The sequence below is a fragment of the Rhinopithecus roxellana genome, chromosome 11 (assembly GCF_007565055.1).
Source record: "Rhinopithecus roxellana isolate Shanxi Qingling chromosome 11, ASM756505v1, whole genome shotgun sequence".
Lineage (NCBI taxonomy): Eukaryota > Metazoa > Chordata > Mammalia > Primates > Cercopithecidae > Rhinopithecus > Rhinopithecus roxellana.
The window spans coordinates 65,002,285-65,024,226 of NC_044559.1; the positions used below are offsets into that span (position 1 = coordinate 65,002,285).

At 41.6% G+C, this 21,942-nt stretch overlaps 1 protein-coding gene across 2 annotated transcripts in view; it reads left to right on the top strand.

The window, feature by feature from the left end:
• Window positions 1-6,182: 6,182 nt before the first annotated feature.
• Window positions 6,183-21,942, top strand: part of HTR7 (5-hydroxytryptamine receptor 7) — a 111,955-nt gene continuing 96,195 nt past the window's right edge. Inside the window, exon 1 of one of the 2 annotated variants that reach the window (XM_010380456.2) lies at window positions 6,183-7,107. In XM_010380456.2, coding sequence (XP_010378758.1) covers window positions 6,569-7,107 — 539 coding nt within the window. In that variant the 5' untranslated portion in view covers window positions 6,183-6,568. The remainder of the gene's footprint in view (window positions 7,108-21,942) is intronic. The other variant, XM_010380455.2, reaches the window with a different exon arrangement.

Genomic DNA, 21,942 nt, shown 5'->3' on the forward strand with positions numbered 1-21,942 from the left:
AACCCAGTCTCTACTTACAAATACAAAAATTAGCCAGGTGTGGCGGCAGGGGCCTGTAATCCCAGCATCTCAAGAGGCAGAGGCAGGGAGAGGTGCCTGAGCCCGGGAGGCAAAGGTTTCAGTGAGCCAAGATTGCGCCATTGTACTCCCACCTGGGCGACAGAGTGAGACTCCATCTCGAGAAAAAAAAGTCTCAACAAATAAAATAAAATAATGGATTAGGCATAGTTTTTCCTAGACATGGGATATGACCATGATGGTAATTTTACATTAAGATATCATTTTGTTGAATATAGAAGGATTCATAAAATTCTAAAGAAACTATAGAATAAGATGTATCCTATCACTACTTCAATGAAAGCCTTACTTCTATTTTGATTATCTTGAAATACCACAAATCTCTCTAGATTTTGCCCAAATTACTGGTTATCCTTTTGAGTAAAACTACTCCAAAAGTTGTCCACCTTCTGAATTGCTATGTTCTCTCTTTTGATCTCTTGAATCCATTCCAATCTGCTTTACCCTACCATTCCACTGAAACAGTTCTTGCCTTACTTTGCACTTAATTCAGTTAATTTCTACCTCCCTTGAAACATTTTCTTCCCTTGACTTTAAATATCCAATTTCTCTTAGTTCTTCTCCTGCTTGACTGCCCCCTCATTCTCAGTCTTTGTTGGTTTCTTTTCCTCTCCAAGATCTCCGGATGTTGGTGCATCCCACGGCTAAATCCTCAGGACTCTTCTGTAACTACTTTTCCTCTTGGGAGATTTTCCCCTGAAATTATATCTGCACAGCTGACATCTCCACTTGAATAATCCAATAGCATCTCAAACTTAATGTGTCCTTTTAAAACAGAGCTCCTAAAACAATACCTAGTTTGCAATAGACACTCCTTAATTAATGTTGACTCAATGAATTGTTGCTACTTTAATCAATTTTTTAATTGAGGAATTTAAATTTTCTTCTCATTAGAAATCTTTCAGGAAGGATTGGAAGCTGACAATGTCAAATTTGTTCATTGATAAAAACTTTCCATGAAAGTTGTCTCTTTGTGGAATTTGCATTGCAGAATAGATTCCCCACTAGGGGGTATGCATGCACCACTTATATTTTGAAAACAGTCCTGGTTAAGAAAAATTGAGTAATTAATAAAATAAATGAGGGCTCTTGGATGTAGCTGTTGTCTGGATTTTCCATTTACCTTGTTTGGCAGAAATTTTTTAAAGATTACATTTATTTTGTAAATAGAATGAAAATTTTCTAAATGGAAAAAATCAAAGAAAAATGTACTTTTTTTTAGTACGTCTAACTTAAAATAAAACTCATGATTCATTTTTAGGCTGAACAATTACCTTGAAACATGAATGATTCTTGGTTACAGGCATTATTCTACACTCAGTTCAATGTTTATTGGACACCTAGTGTATGGCAGGAGTAAGGAAATATCCCTTTGGTGAGTTCACAGTCTAATGGGGAAGATGTCATGGAAATATGAAGCATAATGCAACAGTACATACTATAATAAAGATAACTTAAAAGTGCTTTAAAACCCTAGAAAGAATGACATTAACTATGGCAAGGGGTACTGTCACTGAGAAGGAGATATTCAGGTGTCCCAGACAAACTGCTTTTATCCTAACTGGGCCTCAAAAATGTCTGTGTTGATGGATTTGAGTCCTTGTCTCTAGCATGTGTGTTCTGTCTCTGTGTTAGTGATCTGTAGTCCCAATAATGGCCACAGGGTAGTATCTGGATATTTATATACAATACTCTTAGTGCTACACTAAGCATTCTAGTTTTCCTAGTCTTTTCTCACCCAATTCTGGGGGAAAGGGACACCCAGATAATTAGTTTAGTTGAGTGAGAAAATGGGGTACAAATGTGAGAGACTGAAAAATTTGGGGAAATGAAAGAGTAGCCCTGTGGAAGTCCGCTGCAGTGGGCATGGGAGGCCATCAGACCCCCAGTAGACATGATATCAGCATGCTTGACTGACTAGTGAGTTGCCAGTGAACCCTATGGTTAGGAATCTTTATTTGTGCTTCTTAAAGCACATCTAGGTTGTTAGGGTATGCCGGTTTATGGGAAAACAAACTATCCTAAGCTTATGTCCTATGGAGGGATATGTATGGGTTTTCATAGATGGGATTATGCATATGCATTTAGATGAGCTAGATGAGTACCTAGAGAGAAGAAGGGCATATAAGAAGACAGTAACTATGCTGTAAGACTCCAGAGCTCTTCTGCACTCCCCCAGGGCAGTTCTGAGAGCAGGAGATTGCCAGTTGGAAACCTCAAAAAGCTGTATTCTCAGGTGCACTCACTGACAATCTTATGAGAATGTTATTGTAGCCAATGAGAGTCTAGATAAGAGTTGGTACTTTTAAAAGCAGTAATTTTTTTAAATGCAAGGAATAAAAGGGATAAAAACTAAAGACATGATTTGATTTAGATGCCAACACTTTACTCACTGTCTCTGGTATAACTGTCGAAGAGTGGGCGGGCAGTGGGAGGGAAGAAGGAAGCAACACCTTGATATGGCTTTTAAACACCAGAAAACTAAGGGCAGAACAAACAACAAATTTAGATGAATATTTAGATATTTTATGAATATTTTGTGAAGCTATATCTTTAGCGTTTCTTTGTGAGAAAATTATGGAAAAGTATACACTAGATTTTGGCATTTTTATGAGGACATAATTATTTGTTAGTGAAGGTTAAAGGGAAACTGAAAGAATTCCAGATTGCTCTGTCAGGATTTTGGAATAACACAATGATAGATGAAATTTAAACTCAACATAAGCAAAGTAATGCTGTAGAAGCCGAGATTTTCAATAAGTATGTTTATGCATTGTGACAGCTTATAAATTAAAAACCTAGCAACTCTTGGGAAATACACTCAGCCATCACTAGGGATAATATAATAGAGGTGACTGTTCTATAAAAAAAAGGAGCTTGGACTCGACGCTGTATTGACAATGAAGGAGGAAGTAATTTAAAAAATAGTATTTTAATGATTATTTCCTATATTTATATGTCACACAATTTAAAAGTTGTTATGGAATGAACATTTATTTCCTCTGAAAAATTGGTATGTTGAAATCCTACTGCCCATTGTGATGGTATCAGGTGTGAGAGAGCATCTCATTATGGTTTTGATTTGCATTTCTCTGATGGTTAGGGATGATGAGCATTTTTTCATGTTTGTTGGCCACCTGTATGTCTTCTTTTGAGAAGTGTCTGTTCATGTCCTTTGCCCACTTTTTAATGGGGTTATTTGTTTCTTGCTTGTTTCTTCATTTAAGTTATAAATTCTGAACATTAGGCCTTTGTCAGATGGGAGAGGGAAGATGATTCGGGAAATGATTAAGTCATGAAGGTGGAACCCTCCTAAATGGGATTAGTACCTTCATAAAAGGGACCCCAGGCCAGGCGTGGTAGCTCACGCCTGTAATCCCAGCACTTTGGGAGGCTGAGGCAGGCAGATCATTTGAGGTCAGGAGTCTGAGGCCAGCCTGGCCAAGGTGGTGAAACGTGGTCTCTTCTACAAAAAATACAAAAATTAGCCAAGTGTGGTGGCATGTGCCTGTAATCCCAGCTACTTGGGAAGCTGAGGCAGGAGAATCGCTTGAACCTGGGAGGTGGAGGTTGCAGTGAGCTGGGATCGCACCACTGCACTCCAGCCTGGGTGACAGAGCAAGACTCTGTCTCAAAAAAAAAAAAAAAAAAAAAAAAGAGAGAGAGAGAGAGAGACCCAGAGAGCTCTCTTACCCCCTTTGCCAGATGAGGACACAGCAAGATGGCTGTCTATAAGCCAGAATATTGTCCCTCACCAGACGCTGAATTTGCTGGTGCCTTGATCTTGGTAAATGTTTGTTGTTAAGTCACCCAGGCTATGATATTTTTGTTATGGCATCCCAAAGGGACTAAAACAAGACAAAAGCAAAAACTAGAAGCTGTTGTGAAATATAAATGGACTACGTGAGGGCTGGTAAGAGTGTAGGTGGTAAATCATATTGACTAGAGGTTTAAATACAAATAAAACGATTAATTTTCAAAATCTGTGTGTAATTACTGTGGAATATTATTTGACACAGCCAAGACAGAATACATAAGCTGAACTGATTAGGGTATTCAAGGGGAAGAATACAAAAGTCAAAGTAAGTTAAAACGAGTTGAAAAGTTGAAATGAAAAAAATGTCATGAACGAATTTTTAAAAGACCTTAAGACAATTCTACACCTCAAAATAAAAAATGGAGACATTTCAATGCAGTCACATATGATCTTGGACAAGTTATAAAATTTCTCCCAGCCTCTATTTCCTCCTCTGCACTGAAGGGTGAACAAATGGTTTCTTAGATGCATTCCAGCAACAAACTATTTGTCTTTTGTCTGAGATTTCCTCAGGGGATATCTCCCAAGATCCCCAGTGGATGCCTAAAACCTCAGATAGTACTCAATCCTATATATACTATGCTTTTTTTTTTGATCTGATAAGAGAGAGGGCTACTAAGTGACTAATGGTGGGTGGCATATACAGTGTGGATATGTTGGACAAGGGATGATTCATATCCTGGGTAAGAGAGAGATTTCATCACACTACTCAGAATAGTGTGCAATTGACAACTTACACATTGTTTATTTCTGAAATTTTCCATTTAATATTTTCGGACCATGGTTCACCACAGATAACTGAAACCAAGAAAAGCGAAACAGAGAATAACTGACATAAGTAAGGTTGAAGAAATTTCCTCATCCATCTTCTTAACTATTAGATAATATTGCTTTGTGGCCTAGATATTATCTTCCATTCTTCCTCTGACTCAATGGATTGGTTTGCTTATCCTAGGCAGAGAGCAGCCTCTGAAATGTTGATCACAGCGAAAGAGCTGTGAACATTGGCCAACCATGAAGGCTTTTTTTTTTCTTTTCATTAAAACTTTTTTTGAATGTGTACAGGGAAAAATATGGGCATAGTAATCAGATAAACCTGGGTTTGAAACATAACTATTTCTTACTAGCTGATTGCAAGAGCAAACAAGTTTCCTTATCTGGAAAAACAGGGCTAATACCCACCTTGAAGAATGGAAGTACTATTCAGCACTCTGATCAATATACTTTGAGATTTTTATTCCTTTTCTTCTTATTTATAATCCGCTAGGGCCTAACAAGAAAAGAAAACAGATTTGATTATTTTTAGAGTCTTAAACTAAAGAAATCACTGCTGGCTTCCAGTGAAACCTTTAAACAAAATGGAATGAAGTAAGTCTCACAAACAATAAAAATCAGTCGCTCTGACAGGGTTTAGATACTAAGGGGAATTTTAGCCAATAGGTATTAAATCAACATACACTTCGCGGATTCCTCTATAGAACAGTATAACCGGCCATTTCTTTGCTTATGTGTAAGACTTCCAGAATGCTAAGGGAAAAGTAACTCTCTTTTCAATATATTAGGCTTTGAAGTCGAAATATAAGGGCAATCAGGGTCTATTTTCAGAGCGGAGAGGACTGTTTCTAGACATCCAGGAAGGATTAGTCTAAATGGGTTTAACCCCTTGGAGGCCTCGTCCCCAGAGCATCCCCATCTCTCAGGTGCCAGGGGCTTAAGGAATCCCCCTTCCTCCTTTATTTCCTTCTTCCTCTTCTCGGAGCTCCCACCCTCACCCCATTCGGCTGCTTCTTTTCCATCTTCACTTCTTTCCACAAGCGGTCAAAATAGAAAACGGAAGTACCTATTTGTTGCTTAGTGTAGTGCTCGGAGAGGTTTTTTTGTTTGTTTGTTTAATTAAGAAAAATAAAATCCCCCTCCAGGTTCTTCATTTCGCAATGAGCCCGAACATCCGCTGGCTCATTAGGCCTCTTAACAAAAGAAAAATGCCCCAGTGAACTGTGGCTGACTACTGTGCTGAGGCTGGGGTCGGCTGGAGGGGTTCTGAGTATCTATCATGCGGCAAGGACAGCTTCCCGGGCCAAGGGACCCGGGATCCCGGGAGGCGCGTGCAGCGCCGCCCCCTCACAGTAGGGAGGCGCGGGAGAGGCGGCGGTCCCTGCCCAGCCCGGGTATCCCGTCCCAGGAGCGCGAGGGCGCGGGCAGCGGCCGGAGGCGGCGGCGGCGGGGACGCGGCGCGGCTGCCGCAGGGGAGCGGCGGCGGCGGCGGCGGCGGCGGCGGGCGCGAGGGGCGGGGCGCACTCCGCAACTTCTGCCGCTGCCGCTGCCGCTGCCGCCCGGGCGCTCTCGGCCCAGCCGAGCGGCTGCTGCGAGCTGTGGAGCTGCCGGCGGAGCCCAGCCCGAGCTCCCTCGACTCCGCGTGTCCCGGGCGTCCGTCGGGGGCCGAGGTGCCTCCCGCAGGGAGTCCCCGTGAGGCCGCGCTCCCGCGTTATCCGCAGCGGCCGGGGGTCCGAGGAGTGCGGGGCTCCGAGAGCGAGCGGGACGCCCCCCAGCGGTCGGCGCGGGCCCCATGGCCGGGCCGGGCGGAGCGGAACCGGTGAGGTGAAGCCCCGGGGCCGGCAGCCGGAGCGCGTGGCGGGGGCGCCGGCTCCATGGGCAGCGGCAGACGGCGGCGCGATGATGGACGTTAATAGCAGCGGCCGCCCGGACCTTTACGGGCACCTCCGCTCTTTCCTTCTGCCAGAGGTGGGGCGCGGGCTGCCCGACCTGAGCCCCGACGGTGGCGCTGACCCGGTTGCGGGCTCCTGGGCGCCGCACCTGCTGAGCGAGGTGACAGCCAGCCCCGCGCCCACCTGGGACGCGCCCCCGGACAATGCCTCCAGCTGTGGGGAACAGATCAACTACGGCAGAGCCGAGAAAGTTGTGATCGGCTCCATCCTGACGCTCATCACGCTGCTGACGATCGCGGGCAACTGCCTAGTGGTGATCTCCGTGTGCTTCGTCAAGAAGCTCCGCCAGCCCTCCAACTACCTGATCGTGTCCCTGGCGCTGGCCGACCTCTCGGTGGCCGTGGCGGTCATGCCCTTCGTCAGCGTCACCGACCTCATCGGGGGCAAGTGGATCTTTGGCCACTTTTTCTGTAACGTCTTCATCGCCATGGACGTCATGTGCTGCACGGCCTCGATCATGACCCTGTGCGTGATCAGCATTGACAGGTAAGGGCCGGACCGCCCCGTCCCAGGCTCCGGCTGGGGACCGGCAGGCAGCTCAGCCCTGCGCGCTCGCCTTTCCAGGGAGGATCAAGCCAGACTTCAAGGCGGGATGAAGGGCTGCGCTGAAAACACCGCTGGCCCCCGACCCCCCATCTACCCTACACCAACCAAACTTCAGTTATAGCATAGCCTATGTACATCTTTAAAAGAAAAACCCGAAATATTCTGGTTTACTGTAGTGACGAATTTAAGACCAAAGTTAAGAGTATTTTAAGCCTTAGCATTTCCGCCAGGGGGTCCCTTGCCTTGGTTTTTGGAAGGAAGGGATTTGATGCTCCCTGACTTGATCAAGCCTTGCTGTGAGCCTTAAAGAGTCATTTAAAAAAAAAAATCGGAGAAAAGCCACCTTGCTTCCCCAATTGTGAGAGCTACTCCCTAGGCCAGTGAAAGGACCTTGGATGGTTCTAGAATTGGGGTCTGCATGTCTTAGACATTGCATCCTTATGATGGTCAATTCAGAATTGCATTCTTGCTTGTGGAAGTCTGGTTTTAATGTTTGGTAATGCTGTCTGTATCTTGCGAGCTGACTGACTGGAGCCTTACTCCAGGTCTGAATGGCTGGTTCTGGCCTTTCATTATAGCCCTTGGGAACCTTCTGTTGAGAACTCCCCCAATGGAGTAATTGCAACAGAGGCTGACCATCTGTCAGGGATGCTAGGGGAAAAATTCCTGCCTTGGGTGTCATATTGAACTAGGAGACCCACAGGGTTTCTTCAGACTGTAAGGTTACAGGCTTTTGAAATGGAGCTGGTTTTTGACCCTTGAAATATTATGCAGTTGACAACTTGAAGTATGGTCTCAAACATCTTTGGCCTAAAACAACTCTATTTCACTTGAAACTGATGTATGAAAACCTTAATGTTCACACTTAGAATTCTGCCGGTGTTTCAGAACTAGTATCCTGTTGTGTTTAATGATACACAGAAATGGTTGCTTATTTTCTTAGTGGATCTGTAGAACCTTTATATGTGTAGACCTTTCAGCCTAGGGGAAATAATTGATGCCTCCACACTTAAAATGACAGTGCCTCAAAAGATGGTCTAGCATGCAACTGAGATTTTCCTATTTTTCTTCTTGAAAACACTGCTGTTTGTGGTTTGCTGATACTTAAAATGTTCTGCTATATATATTTTTTGCTTGACCAGGGTTTATAATTACTAAATAAAGGAAGTAATAGGAAAGGGAATATTTTCAAGAAGAAAAATACATTGTAGCTCCATTTAGTTAACAATTTAGGTTATTTTTCTTTAAATTGATTCTCCCATTTTATATATCATGGTAGAAGGTGCTGACAGCAAACAAGGAATTATTTAAGAGCAGAGCATGAACTGCATATGTGAGAATATTAGCACCAAATTTGGCAGCTGAAGTTCTGAATGACAAAAACATATGCATTTACAGTCTGGCTGTGGTAACTGGAATTAAAAGAGTACACTCAATACACATAGTAAGTATATACATGAATTATAAGCACAGAAATCTGACTGCTCAGCCAACCAAAACAGAGCATCCTGCATGAATGGAGTCCTTTTAAATGGAACTTAGTGTAATAAAACAAATAACAGTTTATGCTGCAAGTACTGTATTTATAACCATTTTTTAAAATTTCACAGTTGATAAATGATACATAAATAGACCTTGTGCTAATTTGTCTTCTGAGACAGCCAGTGTTTCTCTTCTTCTGGGCTACGTTGAGGTTTGGCTGAGATCATCTTGTGATTCCTATACATGAGCTAAAGGCATTCTTCACTCAGCATGCATGTGTGACTTAGCATCGGCAGGCATGTCCTGAATACAGAGAAGAGATTAATCCTTCTTGGCAAGAGCTTAAAATTTTAGTGTTAACTATATTCTTATGATTGTCACAAATTGTGTTCACATAGGCATATAGATTCTCCTTTTACCTGTGAGAATTGCTCCATTGGTGAATTCTGCTTTAAAGTTATTTTAGAAGACCAGCATATCATGTCTTCAGAGAAAATGAAGAATTGATAAAATTGGAAGACACAGACTGATTTTCTTCCAAGAACACTGAGAACTAAAAATGAGAAAAAAGGAAAATATATGATTTCTGAAAAGAATATTTTCTGCAATTCCGTTGTGGAATATGACAGATGATATTAAATGTGAAAATATGTAAAAAAATTATCTTCATTCATTCCCTTGTTCATTCCCTCTTGAGTACCTAATATAGGATACACTGTGCTTTGTGCAGCATAATCAAAGATTAATTGCAGTATTGTTGCTTTCATGTTCATTCTGTACTTTGAGAGTTTGGATATCTGTTGGGCATTTAACCTGTCTAAAATGGAACCTTTCATTTTTCTTAACCACTCCCCATCATACTGGGATGCTTTTCTAATGTAATGCCATACTGTTTTTCACAGCCTTCAGAGCTCCCATCCCCTGCCTTTTTCAGAAAATGACTTGTATTCATTGAAAAAGTAGCAACCATCAGATGAGAACTTTTATCTTTCCACCACCAAACAATCTGTCCTGCATATGTACCCTTCTTTTAACTTCCTTCCAGTTAAAAAGCAAAAAGACATTGTGAGCCAGCAAATATGAAAGTACTTGGACGTTATATTCTGTCTCCCCACCTTCTCAAGGACTTTGTTCATTGTTTCTTCATGGATGGTCTTTTGTGTTGTTGTTGTTCTGTTTGTTTTAGGGGGGTGTGGGGGTGTGGAGGGGACAGAATCTCACTCTGTTACCCAGGCTGGAGTGCAGTGGTACGATCTCGGCTCACTGCAACCTCTGCCTCCTGGGTTCAGGTGATTCTTGTGCCTCAGCCCCCGAAAGTACCTGTGACTACAGGTGCATACCACCATGCCTGGCTAATTTTTGTATTTTAGTAGACAGGGGGTTTTGCCATGTTGGCAAACTCCTGACATCAACTGATCTGCCCACCTCGGCCTCCCAAAGTGCTGGGATTACAGGCGTGAGCCACCATGCCCAGCTCATTGATGGTCTTTCTTCAGCTTTTCCTTTCTACGGTGTCAAGTTCTGTTTTGTATCTTTTAAAACCCTTTTTTGGCCTCTGGCCTCACTTCTTCCTCCAGCTACTGCTCTGCTTCACAGTTAAGCTGCTCAAAGAATTGTATCCATAAGTTGTCTTTTCTTCCTTACACTTTAGATAGATGACTTTGATGCTCATCAGGTTTACTGCAATATTCTAATTGACTTTCCTGGTTCTACTTCTGTCCAGCCCTGATCTATTCCCTGAGAAGAAACAAGAACGGTCTATTTAGAAAACTTTTTTAAGTGAGATAATTTACATATAATGACATGCACAGATCTTAAATATTCAATTTGTATGTTGACAAATATATATATACATATACCTATGTGACCAATGTTCTAATCAAGATATACAATATCTTGTCATCCAAGGAAATTCCCTTGTGCTAATTTTAGAATGATCTTTTAAAAATATATATCAAATTACCAGCCAGATGTGGTGGCTCACAACTGTAATCCCAGCACTTCGGGAGGCCGAGGCTGGAGGACTGCTGGAGCCCTGGAGTTCAAGACCAGCCTGGGCAACATAGGGAGACTCCCATCTCTACAAAAAAAAGAAAAAAGAAAAGAAAAGAAAGGAAAGGAAAGGAAGAAAAGAAAAGAAAAGAAAGAAGAGAAAAGAAAAGAGCCAGGCATGGTGGCAAATGCTTGTGGTCTCAATTACTTGGGAAGCTGAGGTGGGAGGATCACTTTGGCCTGGGAGGTTGAGGCTGCAGTGAGCCATGATTACACCACTGCACTCTAGCCTGGGCAATAGAGTGAGGCACTGTCTTAAAAAAAAAAAAAAAAAAAAGAAATCAAATTACTTTTTATGTATAGTTTTAAAACATGGAAACTAGTTTTACATATCATTTAGGGAAGCTTGTAGAAGGAGTAAAAGTATAAAATAGTGCAGGGGAGTGGTTAACACCAAATTCAGGACAGTGGTTTATCTCTGGTGGTGTGGGTGGAGGTATAATCAGTAGTATATGTATCACCTATGTTGGTAATGTTTTGTTTCTTAATCTCAGTGGGGAATATAGACTTATTATCCTTTGTATAACTTTTTGTATGACTGAAATATTTGTTAAAACTTTTGAAAGGCCGGGCGCGGTGGCTCAAGCCTGTAATCCCAGCACTTTGGGAGGCCGAGACGGGCGGATCACGAGGTCAGGAGAGCGAGACCATCCTGGCTAACACGGTGAAACCCCATCTCTACCAAAAATACAAAACCTAGCCGGGCGAGGTGGCGGGCGCCTGTAGTCCCAGCTACTCAGGAGGCTGAGGCGGGAGAATGGCGTAAACCCAGGAGGCGGAGCTTGCAGTGAGCTGATCTGGCCACTGCACTCCAGTCCGAGCGACAGAGCGAGACTCCGCCTCAAAAAAAAAAAAAAAAAAAAAAAAAAAAAAAAAAAAAAAAAAAAAAAAAAAAAAAAAAAAAACTTTTGAAATTCATATAGAAAAGTATATGTATGTGCACAATTCTAAGTGTGAAGCTTGATGAATTTCCACATCCATGTAAACAACTATATTAAGAAATAGAATACTGGCAACCTCCCAGAGGTCCCCTCTTCTCCCTTTCTAGTTTCTATTGCCTGCAAAGAGAACCATTGTCCTGACTTTAGCATCACACATGGGGGTTTTGCTTGGCTAGAACTTCATATAAATGGAATTGTATAGTATGTACTCTTTTGAATCTGGCTTCTTTTTCTCAACATAATGTTTGTGAGAGTCATCTGTAGTTTTTAGCCTATCAGTGGTTCATTCATTTTTATTGATAAGTAGTATTCCATTGTATAAATATACCATAATTTGCTTATCCATTCACAGTAGATGGATATTTGAGTTTTTTCCAGTTTCTGGCTATCTCTAATAGTGCTGCTCTGAACATTCATTTGTGTACGAGTCATTTGTGGGCATGTTTAAATTTATTTTGGGGAAATACAATCCTAGGTAAAATGGTACCTTGGAACATTTTAATTTTATCTATTGCCTCACACCTTTTATGTTATTATTGGTATTCATTTTAGGTCTACAGATTATTAAAACCCATTAGATATTATTTTTATTGTTGTAACAGTCAGTATTCATTCTTCTTTGCTTACATGTTTATCTTTTCCAGTGTTCTTTATTTTGTTCTGCATTACTGCCTTTTCATCTGGGATCATTTTCTGCCAAATTAGATGCCTGTTAGCATTATCATTTTTTTAAATTAAAACTTTTTTTTTTTTTTAAACATAAAGAGAGAGGGTCTTGCTGTGTTGCTCAGGTTGGTCTTGAACTCCTGGCCTCAAGTAATTCTCCCACCCTGGCCTCCCAAAGTGCTGAGATTACAGATGTGAGCCATCATGCCCTGCCCAGCATTATTTTTTTACTGAATGTATTAGTCTGTTCTCATGCTGCTAATAAAGACATACCCGAGGACTGGATAATTTATAAAGGAAAGAGGTTTAACTCACAGTTCCACATGGCACACAATCATAGGGGAAGGTGAAGGGGAAGCAAGACACGTCTTACATAGCAGCAGGCCAGAGAGAGCTTGTGCACAGGAACTCCCATTTATAAAACCATCAGATCTCGTGAGACTTACTCACTACCAGGAGAACAGTATGGGTGAAACCGCCCTCATGATTCAATTATCTCCATATGGTCCTGCCCTTGACATGTGGAGATTATTGCAATTCAAGGTGAGATTTGGGTGGGACACAGTCAAACCATATTACTGAGGGTTTGCTAGTGACAAATCCTCTCAGTTCTTACTTGTCTGAAAGTGTCTTTGTTTCAGCTTCTTTTTTTTTTTTTTTTGACAGAGTCTCACTCTGTTGCCCAGGCTGGAGTGTAATGGTGCGATCTCGGCTCACTGCAAGCTCCGCCTCCTGGATTCACGCCATTCTCCTGCCTCAGCCTCCCTAGTAGCTGGGACTATCGGTGTCTGCCACCATGCCCTGCTAATTTTTTGTATTTTTAGTAGAGACAGGGTTTCACCATGTTAGCCAGGATGATCTCAGTCTCCTGACCTTGTGATCCACCCACTTCGGCCTCCCAAAGTGCTGGGATCACAGATGTGAACCAATGCATCCGGCCTCAGCTTCATTTTTGAATGATATTTTCACTGAGTATGGAATTTTATATTTCTAGTTTTTTTCCCCCAGAACTTTAAAACATTGTTTCATTGTTTTCTGACTTCCATCATTTCTGTTGAAAAATCAGCCATTAGCCAACATTATTATGACTCCATGGAAGGTAATGTGTCTTTTATCCCCTGACTATTTTTAGGGTTTTGTCTTTGTCTTCAATTTTTATCAGTTTTCAGTTTTTCTGTGATGTCACTAGGTCTGGCTTTATTGATTTTTGTTGTTTATTTACTGTTAACCCTGTTGGGGTTCCTAATGATTTTTAAAATTTGTGTATTAATATCTTTAATCAGTTTGCTGTTATCTCATCAAACACTACTATTGTTCCATTCTTTATTTTTCTATGTCTTCAGATATATGTATTGTAGACCTTTTTACTGTGTCACACACATTTCTTACTCTTTTCTATATTTTCCATTTTATGTTTTACTTCTGTGCTTGAGTTTTGAAAAAATTTTGACCAGCCTTCCAATTTGTTAATTGTCTCTTCTACTATGTCTAATCTGTTGTTCAACCTTATCTATTGAGTTAATTTCCATAATGGTATTTTACAATTCTAGAAATTCCATTTAAGCTTTTTAAATTGATGCTGATTTTTTTTGGTGAAATTCTCTACCTTTTCATCTAATTTCTTCATCTTGTTATATTTTTTAGTGAATTAATCATAGTTTGACTCTTTGTTTCCTGACTCCAATATCTGAGTCACTTGTGATTTCTTTGTGTGATCTGTGTTTTTCTCTGGGTTTTTGGTCTTGGCATACCTGGCAAATGTTGATTGAATATTCATCATATTGCGTGAAAAATTGTAGGTGCTGTAGATGATGTTATTTTGTTCCAGAGAAAATGCTAGGCAGGCATATTGGACAATTGATTATTTTAATCCAGTTAGGGACTGAGCTGAACATAGGCTGTATTTTAGTTCTGATAGAGCTCTGCCACTGGCAGATGCCTTTCTAGGATGTAGCCTTCTTAGGATTTCAGCCCAATGACTTCTCCCGCTGGCTAGTTCAGAACTTTAAATGTTCTTTCCTCAAAACTGTGAAACTGTCAAGCATGGCTTCTTAGCCTCCTGCCTTATGCAGTCTCAGAATTCAGCAAATGTTTTGAGGGAAATATCAAACAGGTGCTAGGCTTAGGTTTCACTGGCATCTTTACCTTTTAGGCCTCTGACTTTTGCCTCTCTATCTCCAAGAGACTGCCAAATGCTCTTCTGGTGTTTTTGCCCCTTATTAGCAACTCTCTGCTGAGGCTCTTTACCCGGATCCTTAGCCCCTTACCCTTCACCCAATTTTGGCAAATGCCCCAAGGGAAAGAGCAGCTGCACAATATTGGCTCGCCTCCCTGTGCTTCTGTCTTCTTTAGGATTTTGTTCCCTGAAGTCCTGGTTGTCTCAACAACTGCTTGATGCTTTTGGGCATCATAGCATGCAGGGGTGTGTGTGTGTGTATTTGTGCTTTACCCAGCTTTTAAAGTGGCTTTCAGCAGAAGCATTGGTCTGAAGTATCAAACAACCCATTGTAGCTAGAAGTGGATATGTGCCTGAAATATTTTAAATGTATGCTAATATAGAAATATAATTATGTAAATTTCCTGCTTAAAATTTTTCATTTTCTTTTCATTTCACTTGGAATAAAATTCACTCTTGCCGGGCGCGGTGGCTCAAGCCTGTAATCCCAGCACTTTGGGAGGCCGAGACGGGCGGATCGCAAGGTCAGGAGATCAAGACCATCCTGGCTAACACGGTGAAACCCCGTCTCTACTAAAAAATACAAAAAACTAGCCGGGCGAGGTGGCGGGCGCCTGTAGTCCCAGCTACTCGGGAGGCTGAGGCAGGAGAATGGCGTAAACCCGGGAGGCGGAGCTTGCAGTGAGCTGAGATCCGGCCACTGCATTCCAGCCTGGGCGACAGAGCCAGACTCTCTCTCAAAAAAAAAAAAAAATTCACTCTTTAGCACATGTAGGAGGTCCTTGGTTTGTCCCTGCCTCACTCCTCAACATCTTGAACTGCATTCTGTCTTGTTTGCCACATTCCAGTCACATTGACCTTTCTCAGTTTCTCTATTGTACCAGATTCTTTCCTGCATCGGATTTACTCCATGAAAACTCACCAACTAATATATTTGTGAAACTGATTTTACGTCTGAAGTTCTGTTCTCTAATATGTGTGTTTTTTTAAAAAAATTCTGAGTTGGAAAGTTTAAGTGTTTAACCCTCTAGATTGACAACAATTAAAATGTCAAAAAACTACTAAGTGTTGGGAAAGATATGGAGCAAAGGGAATTTACATACATTACTAGTGGGACTGTAAATTGGTGAACCACTTTGCAAATAGTTTAATGTTATCACGTAATGTTAAAAATACATACACCCTAAGACCTTGTTGTTTTATCACCAGGTATATATCACAAAGATGCTTGTCCACCAAAAGTCTTCTATAAGAATATTTTTGTTTGTTTGTTTGTTTTTTGTTTTGAGGAGGAGTCTCGCTCTGTCGCCCAGGCTGGAGTGCAGTGGTGTGATCTCGGCTCACTGCAAGCTCCGCCTCCCGGGTTTACGCCATTCTCCCGCCTCAGCCTCCGAGTAGCTGGGACTACAGGCGCCCGCCACCTCACCCGGCTAGTTTTTTGTATTTTTAGTAGAGACGGGGTTTCACCGTGTTAGCCAGGAGGGTCTCGATCTCCTGACCTCGTGATCCACCTGCCTCGGCCTCCCAAAGTGCTGGGATTACAGGCTTGAGCCACCGCGCCCGGGCCAAGAATATAGTATTCACAAACTTGAAACCTTAAAATTTGAAATACATTGTGTCAATAGTAGAATGAATAAATACATTATGGTATAGTTATACAACAGAATGCTATTTAGGAGTGTTTATCAAACTTGAATGTGCATCAGAACTACCTGGAGAACTTATTAAAACACAGATTGTTGGGCGTCACCCCAGACCTTACCAAATCAGAAACCTTATCGCAAGAGTTTCTGATTTCAAAAGTCTGGGGTGGGGCTAAGAATTTATACTTCACATAAATTCTCAAGTGATTCTGATGCTTCTGGTCTTGGGATCTTAGAGAAGTATTGCTATACAGCAATGAAAATGAACAAATTCTAACTACACACAGCAACCAAATGAATCTCATGAAGTAATTTAAACTATTTTTTGTTATATAAATTTGGAAACATATATTAAAGTCAAGTATACTATAAGTCTGATGTAGCCGTCATCCATCTTCAACAGTGATCAATTTATGGTCAATTTATTAAAAATATAATTTGCGACTCCTCCTTCATTCAATTATTTTAAATCAAATTTCAGATGTCATATCATTTCACTGATAAATATTTTGGGGTTACAAATATAAAGCTGAGCAGAAGCAGCAAAGTATAAAGTATATACATATGTGATTCAATTCAAATAAAAATTTTAAATAGACAAAAATATTTTTAGGGATGTACATAAGTGGTAATATTATAAGGAAAAGAAAGGAAATATATATCATAAGAACAAAGAGGCCAGGAGCAGTGGTTCACACCCGTAATCCCAGCACTTTGGGAGGCTGAGGCAGGTGGATCACCTGAGGTTGGGAGTTAGAGACCAGCCTGACCAACATGGAGAAACCCCGTCTCTACTAAAAATACAAAATTAGCTGGGCGTGGTGGCACATGCCTGTAATCCCTGCTACTCGGCAGGCAAGAGAATCGCTTGAACCTGGGAGGCTGAGGTTGCGGTGAGCCGAGATCACGTCATTGCACTCCGGCCTGGGCAGCAAGAGCTAACCCTGTCTAAAAAAAACAAACAAACAAAAAGAAAGAACAAACAGAGTGATTGCTTTTAGATGGTTAGATGGGATGGAGAAAACTGAGATCAGAGAGGCATGCTTCTAAGGTGGTATAGTGTTTTCTTTCTTTTTTTTTTTTTTTTTTTTTTTTTTTGAGACGGAGTCTCGCTCTGTCACCCAGGCTGGAGTGCTGTGGCCGGATCTCAGCTCACTGCAAGCTCCGCCTCCCGGGTTCACGCCATTCTCCTGTCTCAGCCTCCCGGGTAGCTGGGACTACAGGCGCCGCCACGTCGCCCGGCTAGTTTTTTGTAGTTTTTAGTAGAGACGGGGTTTCACCGTGTTAGCCAGGATGGTCTCGATCTCCTGACCTCGTGATCCGCCCGTCTCGGCCTCCCAAAGTGCTGGGATTACAGGCTTGAGCCACCGCGCCCGGCCAGTGTTTTCTTTCTTGACTGGAGTGGTAATTACAAAAGGGTTAACTTAATTATTGTTAAAAGTGTCCATGTATATTTTAGGCACTTTCATGCCTATGTATTTCATTTTATAATGAACGGGGCAAAAGTATGTATTTGATACATCTCGTGAGGTATATTTGGATTAAGTCAGATATATGATTAATCTGAGCAGATACAGTTATTGTTTTAATGCTGTCAGCAACCGTTAATTTTTACCTTTGTGTATGAGGGCAGGGACCACCTTTGGGTTGTTCATGGTTACAGGAACTCATCTGCCTTATTTGCAAGAGCTGTAATATTTAGCTCTGATTGGTGTCTGGCTGAAGCCTTGCTTCATCGCCAGGTACTATGACTCATTCCCTCTGATGATCTGAGTTCTGCTTTTGGCTTTAATTCTGCTTCAATCAGCAGGGCAGGGTGCATTCTGGCTTCTCCAGATCTCCTTTCACTTCAAAGGAAGTTATCCTTGCTCATCTCTAAAATTAATTTTCTGCTTGTAGATACATTTTAAGAATTGATGGAATCCTCTTCTGGCTTTGCTATGGGAAAGTGAGAAGGAGATGAAATGGGTCTTTCTGCCCTGTTCTTTTGTATAGTAACACTTAGCCACCAACTACTTTTTTTTTCCTCTTATGTTAACTAACAGGAAGTAATGCTTCAGGGTAGAAATGATAATAGCTAATAGATGTTTAATGCTTTATTCCTTACAGACCACTCCCAAATACAGAAATCTCCACTGATCCCCTCTACAACATTGTGAGGTGGGCATGAGTATCCCCACTTGATGTAGGAGGAACTTAAGGCTCAGAGGGTAGAAGTGACTTGCCAAGGACATACAGTTTGTATGGATGGAACTTGTGTTCAAAGCCTGTTCAAATATTGTGTATTTATTTATATCTATGTGTATAAATATATTTAAGGAAAATAATAAAAGTGGAGACATGGAACATTCCAGTCAAAGGAGCAGCACATGCCAAGAACACAGAGGCAGTGAATGAGTCTTTGAGTGAACTCACAGAGAGGGAGCAGAAAGGCATTCTGAGTGAGGGAATAGCATAGGAGAAGCCCGTCAATAACCCTTCACCCCTTGCAGTAGATACTGCTGGTTGCCTACCCCAATCTCCATCCTCCCCTTTCTCCTCAGTTATGGGAATTCCTGCTTTGACCTGGGGATATGGCTGCCCAGAATAAAGACTGCATTTCTTTAGCCTCCCTTATAGCTAGATGTGGCCATGTTACTAAATTTGGGCTTGAGAGATGTTAGTAGAAGTATTATGTTTCAGTTTCTCAGAAACTGCCTTCAAGAAAATTGGTGTGTGTCCTCTTCCTGTTTTCTGTCCTTTCCTCCATCTTCTTGCCTGGAATATGAAGATGGTGGCTAGAGCTCTGACCATCTTAGTCAAGATGGACAAAAATGGCCATGCTTGGTAAAGAGGAGCGGTATGCTGGAATGGTAGCCTGGATCATGGAGGACTGTCAACTCCACAGAATTGCTGGAACCTTGACTTCTTGCTAATTGATGAACTAATACCATTGTGTTGTTTATCACATGCAGCTGAACTTAATTTCAGCTGCTAAACCTAGTACAGATTGGGCATCCCTGATCTGAAAGTCTGAAACCCAAAATGATCCAAGATTAGAATCTTTGAGTACTGACGTGATGCCACAAGTAGAAAATTTCACACCTGACCTCATGTGATGGGCACACAAAATTATTTAAAATATTGAATAAAATTACTGTTAGGCTATGAGTACAAGGTAAATATAAAACATAAATGAATTTTGTATTTAGACTTAGGTCCCATGCTCAAGATTTTTTTTTATGTATATGCACATATTTCAAAATATATAAAATATGAAAAAGGTCCCAAGCATTTTGGATCAGGGATACTCAACCATTTCTCCTCCCATTCGCCCATCCTTCACACAGATGTTCATATACGCTTTTTTTTCCCACTTTGGCATATGATTCTATTTTGAGAACAGGCAAAAGAGAACAATGTGTCTGAAGCGCTGGTCAGCCACAGCCTCTTGGGTGGCATCAGAACAGAGGGTGAGGTATCATGGAAACAAAATTCTTGGGCAGAAGATCACAGAGTGAAGGGTCTAGGGGGAAAGCTCATGGCTTCTGGGCACCAAGGGCGGCCATCCCAGGCAGGCGGTGGTCTTCTTGGCGGCCAGGCATCATATGCGGCACCAGGAAGCCTCCAGATGCATGGAGGTGACCACTCCATGCATGTATGGGGTCACATACAGTTTCTAAAACTTCAGTGTGAGAGTGTCACTGGGTCATGCTTCTTTGGAAACCCTTCAGGGATGACACTACCATTTTATTAATGCCTTTTGTGCTACTTAAGTTTCTAGACACTTTACACATGGCATCGCATCGAATCTTTACAATATCCTTGTGAGGGTGCTTTTTGAGTGTCTGTTGTTGAGTGACTCTGCTGGCCAAAGATGAACAAGACATATATGAACACTTTTAATACCATTCTATAGGTGAAGAAGCTGAGGAAGCTCACACACATTGTATGTGACTGGAACAGTGTCTGAATCCAAAGGTCATACATCTTTCACTACATCATTGTAGCCATTGCCTGCTGTATGAGGAGGATATTGTTAGGATAGCATTTAAGGCTCTTTATCATGCAGTCCGTTATAGCTTTAATCTGGCCAACTTTCTGAAGGCATCCTCCTTTTCAACACTACCTCAGAACAGAAATAATGCTCTAACTTCCGTACCTTGTTTCTCGTCCAAAGTTCCCATCCCAATAAGTGCCATCAGTTTGCACCCAGTTGCTTTGCTAGACATTTGAGTATCGTTTTTGAAATTTTCCACCTCAGCCTTCTACTCTCACTTACTGATCACCAAGTCTTTCTGATTGTCCCTACACAGCCCCCTACCCCCCAACAACTCAACTTCAGTCCCTATCATCTTTCAGCTGGGCACTCACATTTGCCTCTCGGGGGTCTCTGGGTCTTCATACTTGGCCCCTGTTAATGCAGGGTGCACAACCCTGGCTGCATGTTAGAATCACCTGGGCAACTGTATACCAATGCTTGGGGAGACCCCCTAGAGATTCTTACTTAATTGATGCCAGGTGGGCCTGTGCATCACATCAGTATATTTGAAAATATCCCCCAGATGATTCTAGTGTGCAGCCAGAGGGAGAACCCCTGAGCTGGACTGATCTTTAAAACATAAAAATGTGATTATATCCGTGGTTCCCAAGCTCATCTGCATATTAAAGTCACTTAGGAATCTCCTCAAAATTCCAAAGCCCTGACCATACCAAGACTAATTAATTCATAATATCTGGAAGTGGGACTCATGTATCCACATTTTTTGATCCTAGTCTAATGTGCAGATAGGTTTGGGCACTACTGGGTCATGCTGTTCTCCTGTTCAAACAATTTATTGGGTTCCCCTGGTCTTGGGATAAGATCGTAAATCTTTAATGTGACCGAAAAGATTATATGATCTGGCCTCTGCTAATCTCACTAAATCAGGGGTTGGCAAACAGTTTTTTTCTGTAAAGGTATAGATAGTAAATATTTTAAGCTTGTGGACCGTAAGGTCTCTGTTGCAACTCCTTAACTCTGTCACTGTAGCATGAAAGCAGCCATAGATAATATGTAAATGTGTGGGTGGCTGTGTTCCAATAAAGCTTTATTTATGGATACAGAAAATTGAATTTGATATAATTTTAACATATCATAAAATAGTATTCTTCTTTTTCATTTTTTTCAACTGCTTAAAAATACAAAGACCATTCTTAGCTGGGGGCCATACAAAAACAGACTGGGACCAGATTTGGTCCTGCTGGAGCTTGCCAGCTTCAGCTCCAGATTTGATTTGGTTCCATTTAATTATTTCCCTCCTCTCCTTCTTTCCCCGTTTCTTTTCTCCTACCTTTCCTTCCTTTCTTCCTACTTACCACCAACTAACCAGTCATGTATCCATACCGCCTCTCCTCCCCATATTTCAGCAATTCTGGTCTTCTTTCAGTTTCCTGACATTCTGATGTTCAAGGTCTTCACATGTCTATTCATGCCTCCCCTGGAATACTCTTCTATCTCTTTAGCTGGGTAATTTTTATCACTCTTTAGGCAGGTCCTTGATTAGATATTACTAGGTCATGGACACATTTCTAGAATCCCCTGACTATCTTAAACAGTTTTTTAACACGTTACAATTTTTCTTCCTAATTCTCACCTCAATTTGTAATTAATGGTTTGTAAAATTAACTGTAATAAACTCGTGATTTGTGGGATCATCTGTACACTCTGCATAGCATGACCCAGGCTTATCTTGAAGACTGCATTGCCAGCTCTTTGGCATAGTACTTTGTACTTGGTAGGTGTTCAGTTAATCTTTGTGGATTGACTGCAGAAGGAAGGGAGGGAGGGAAGGAA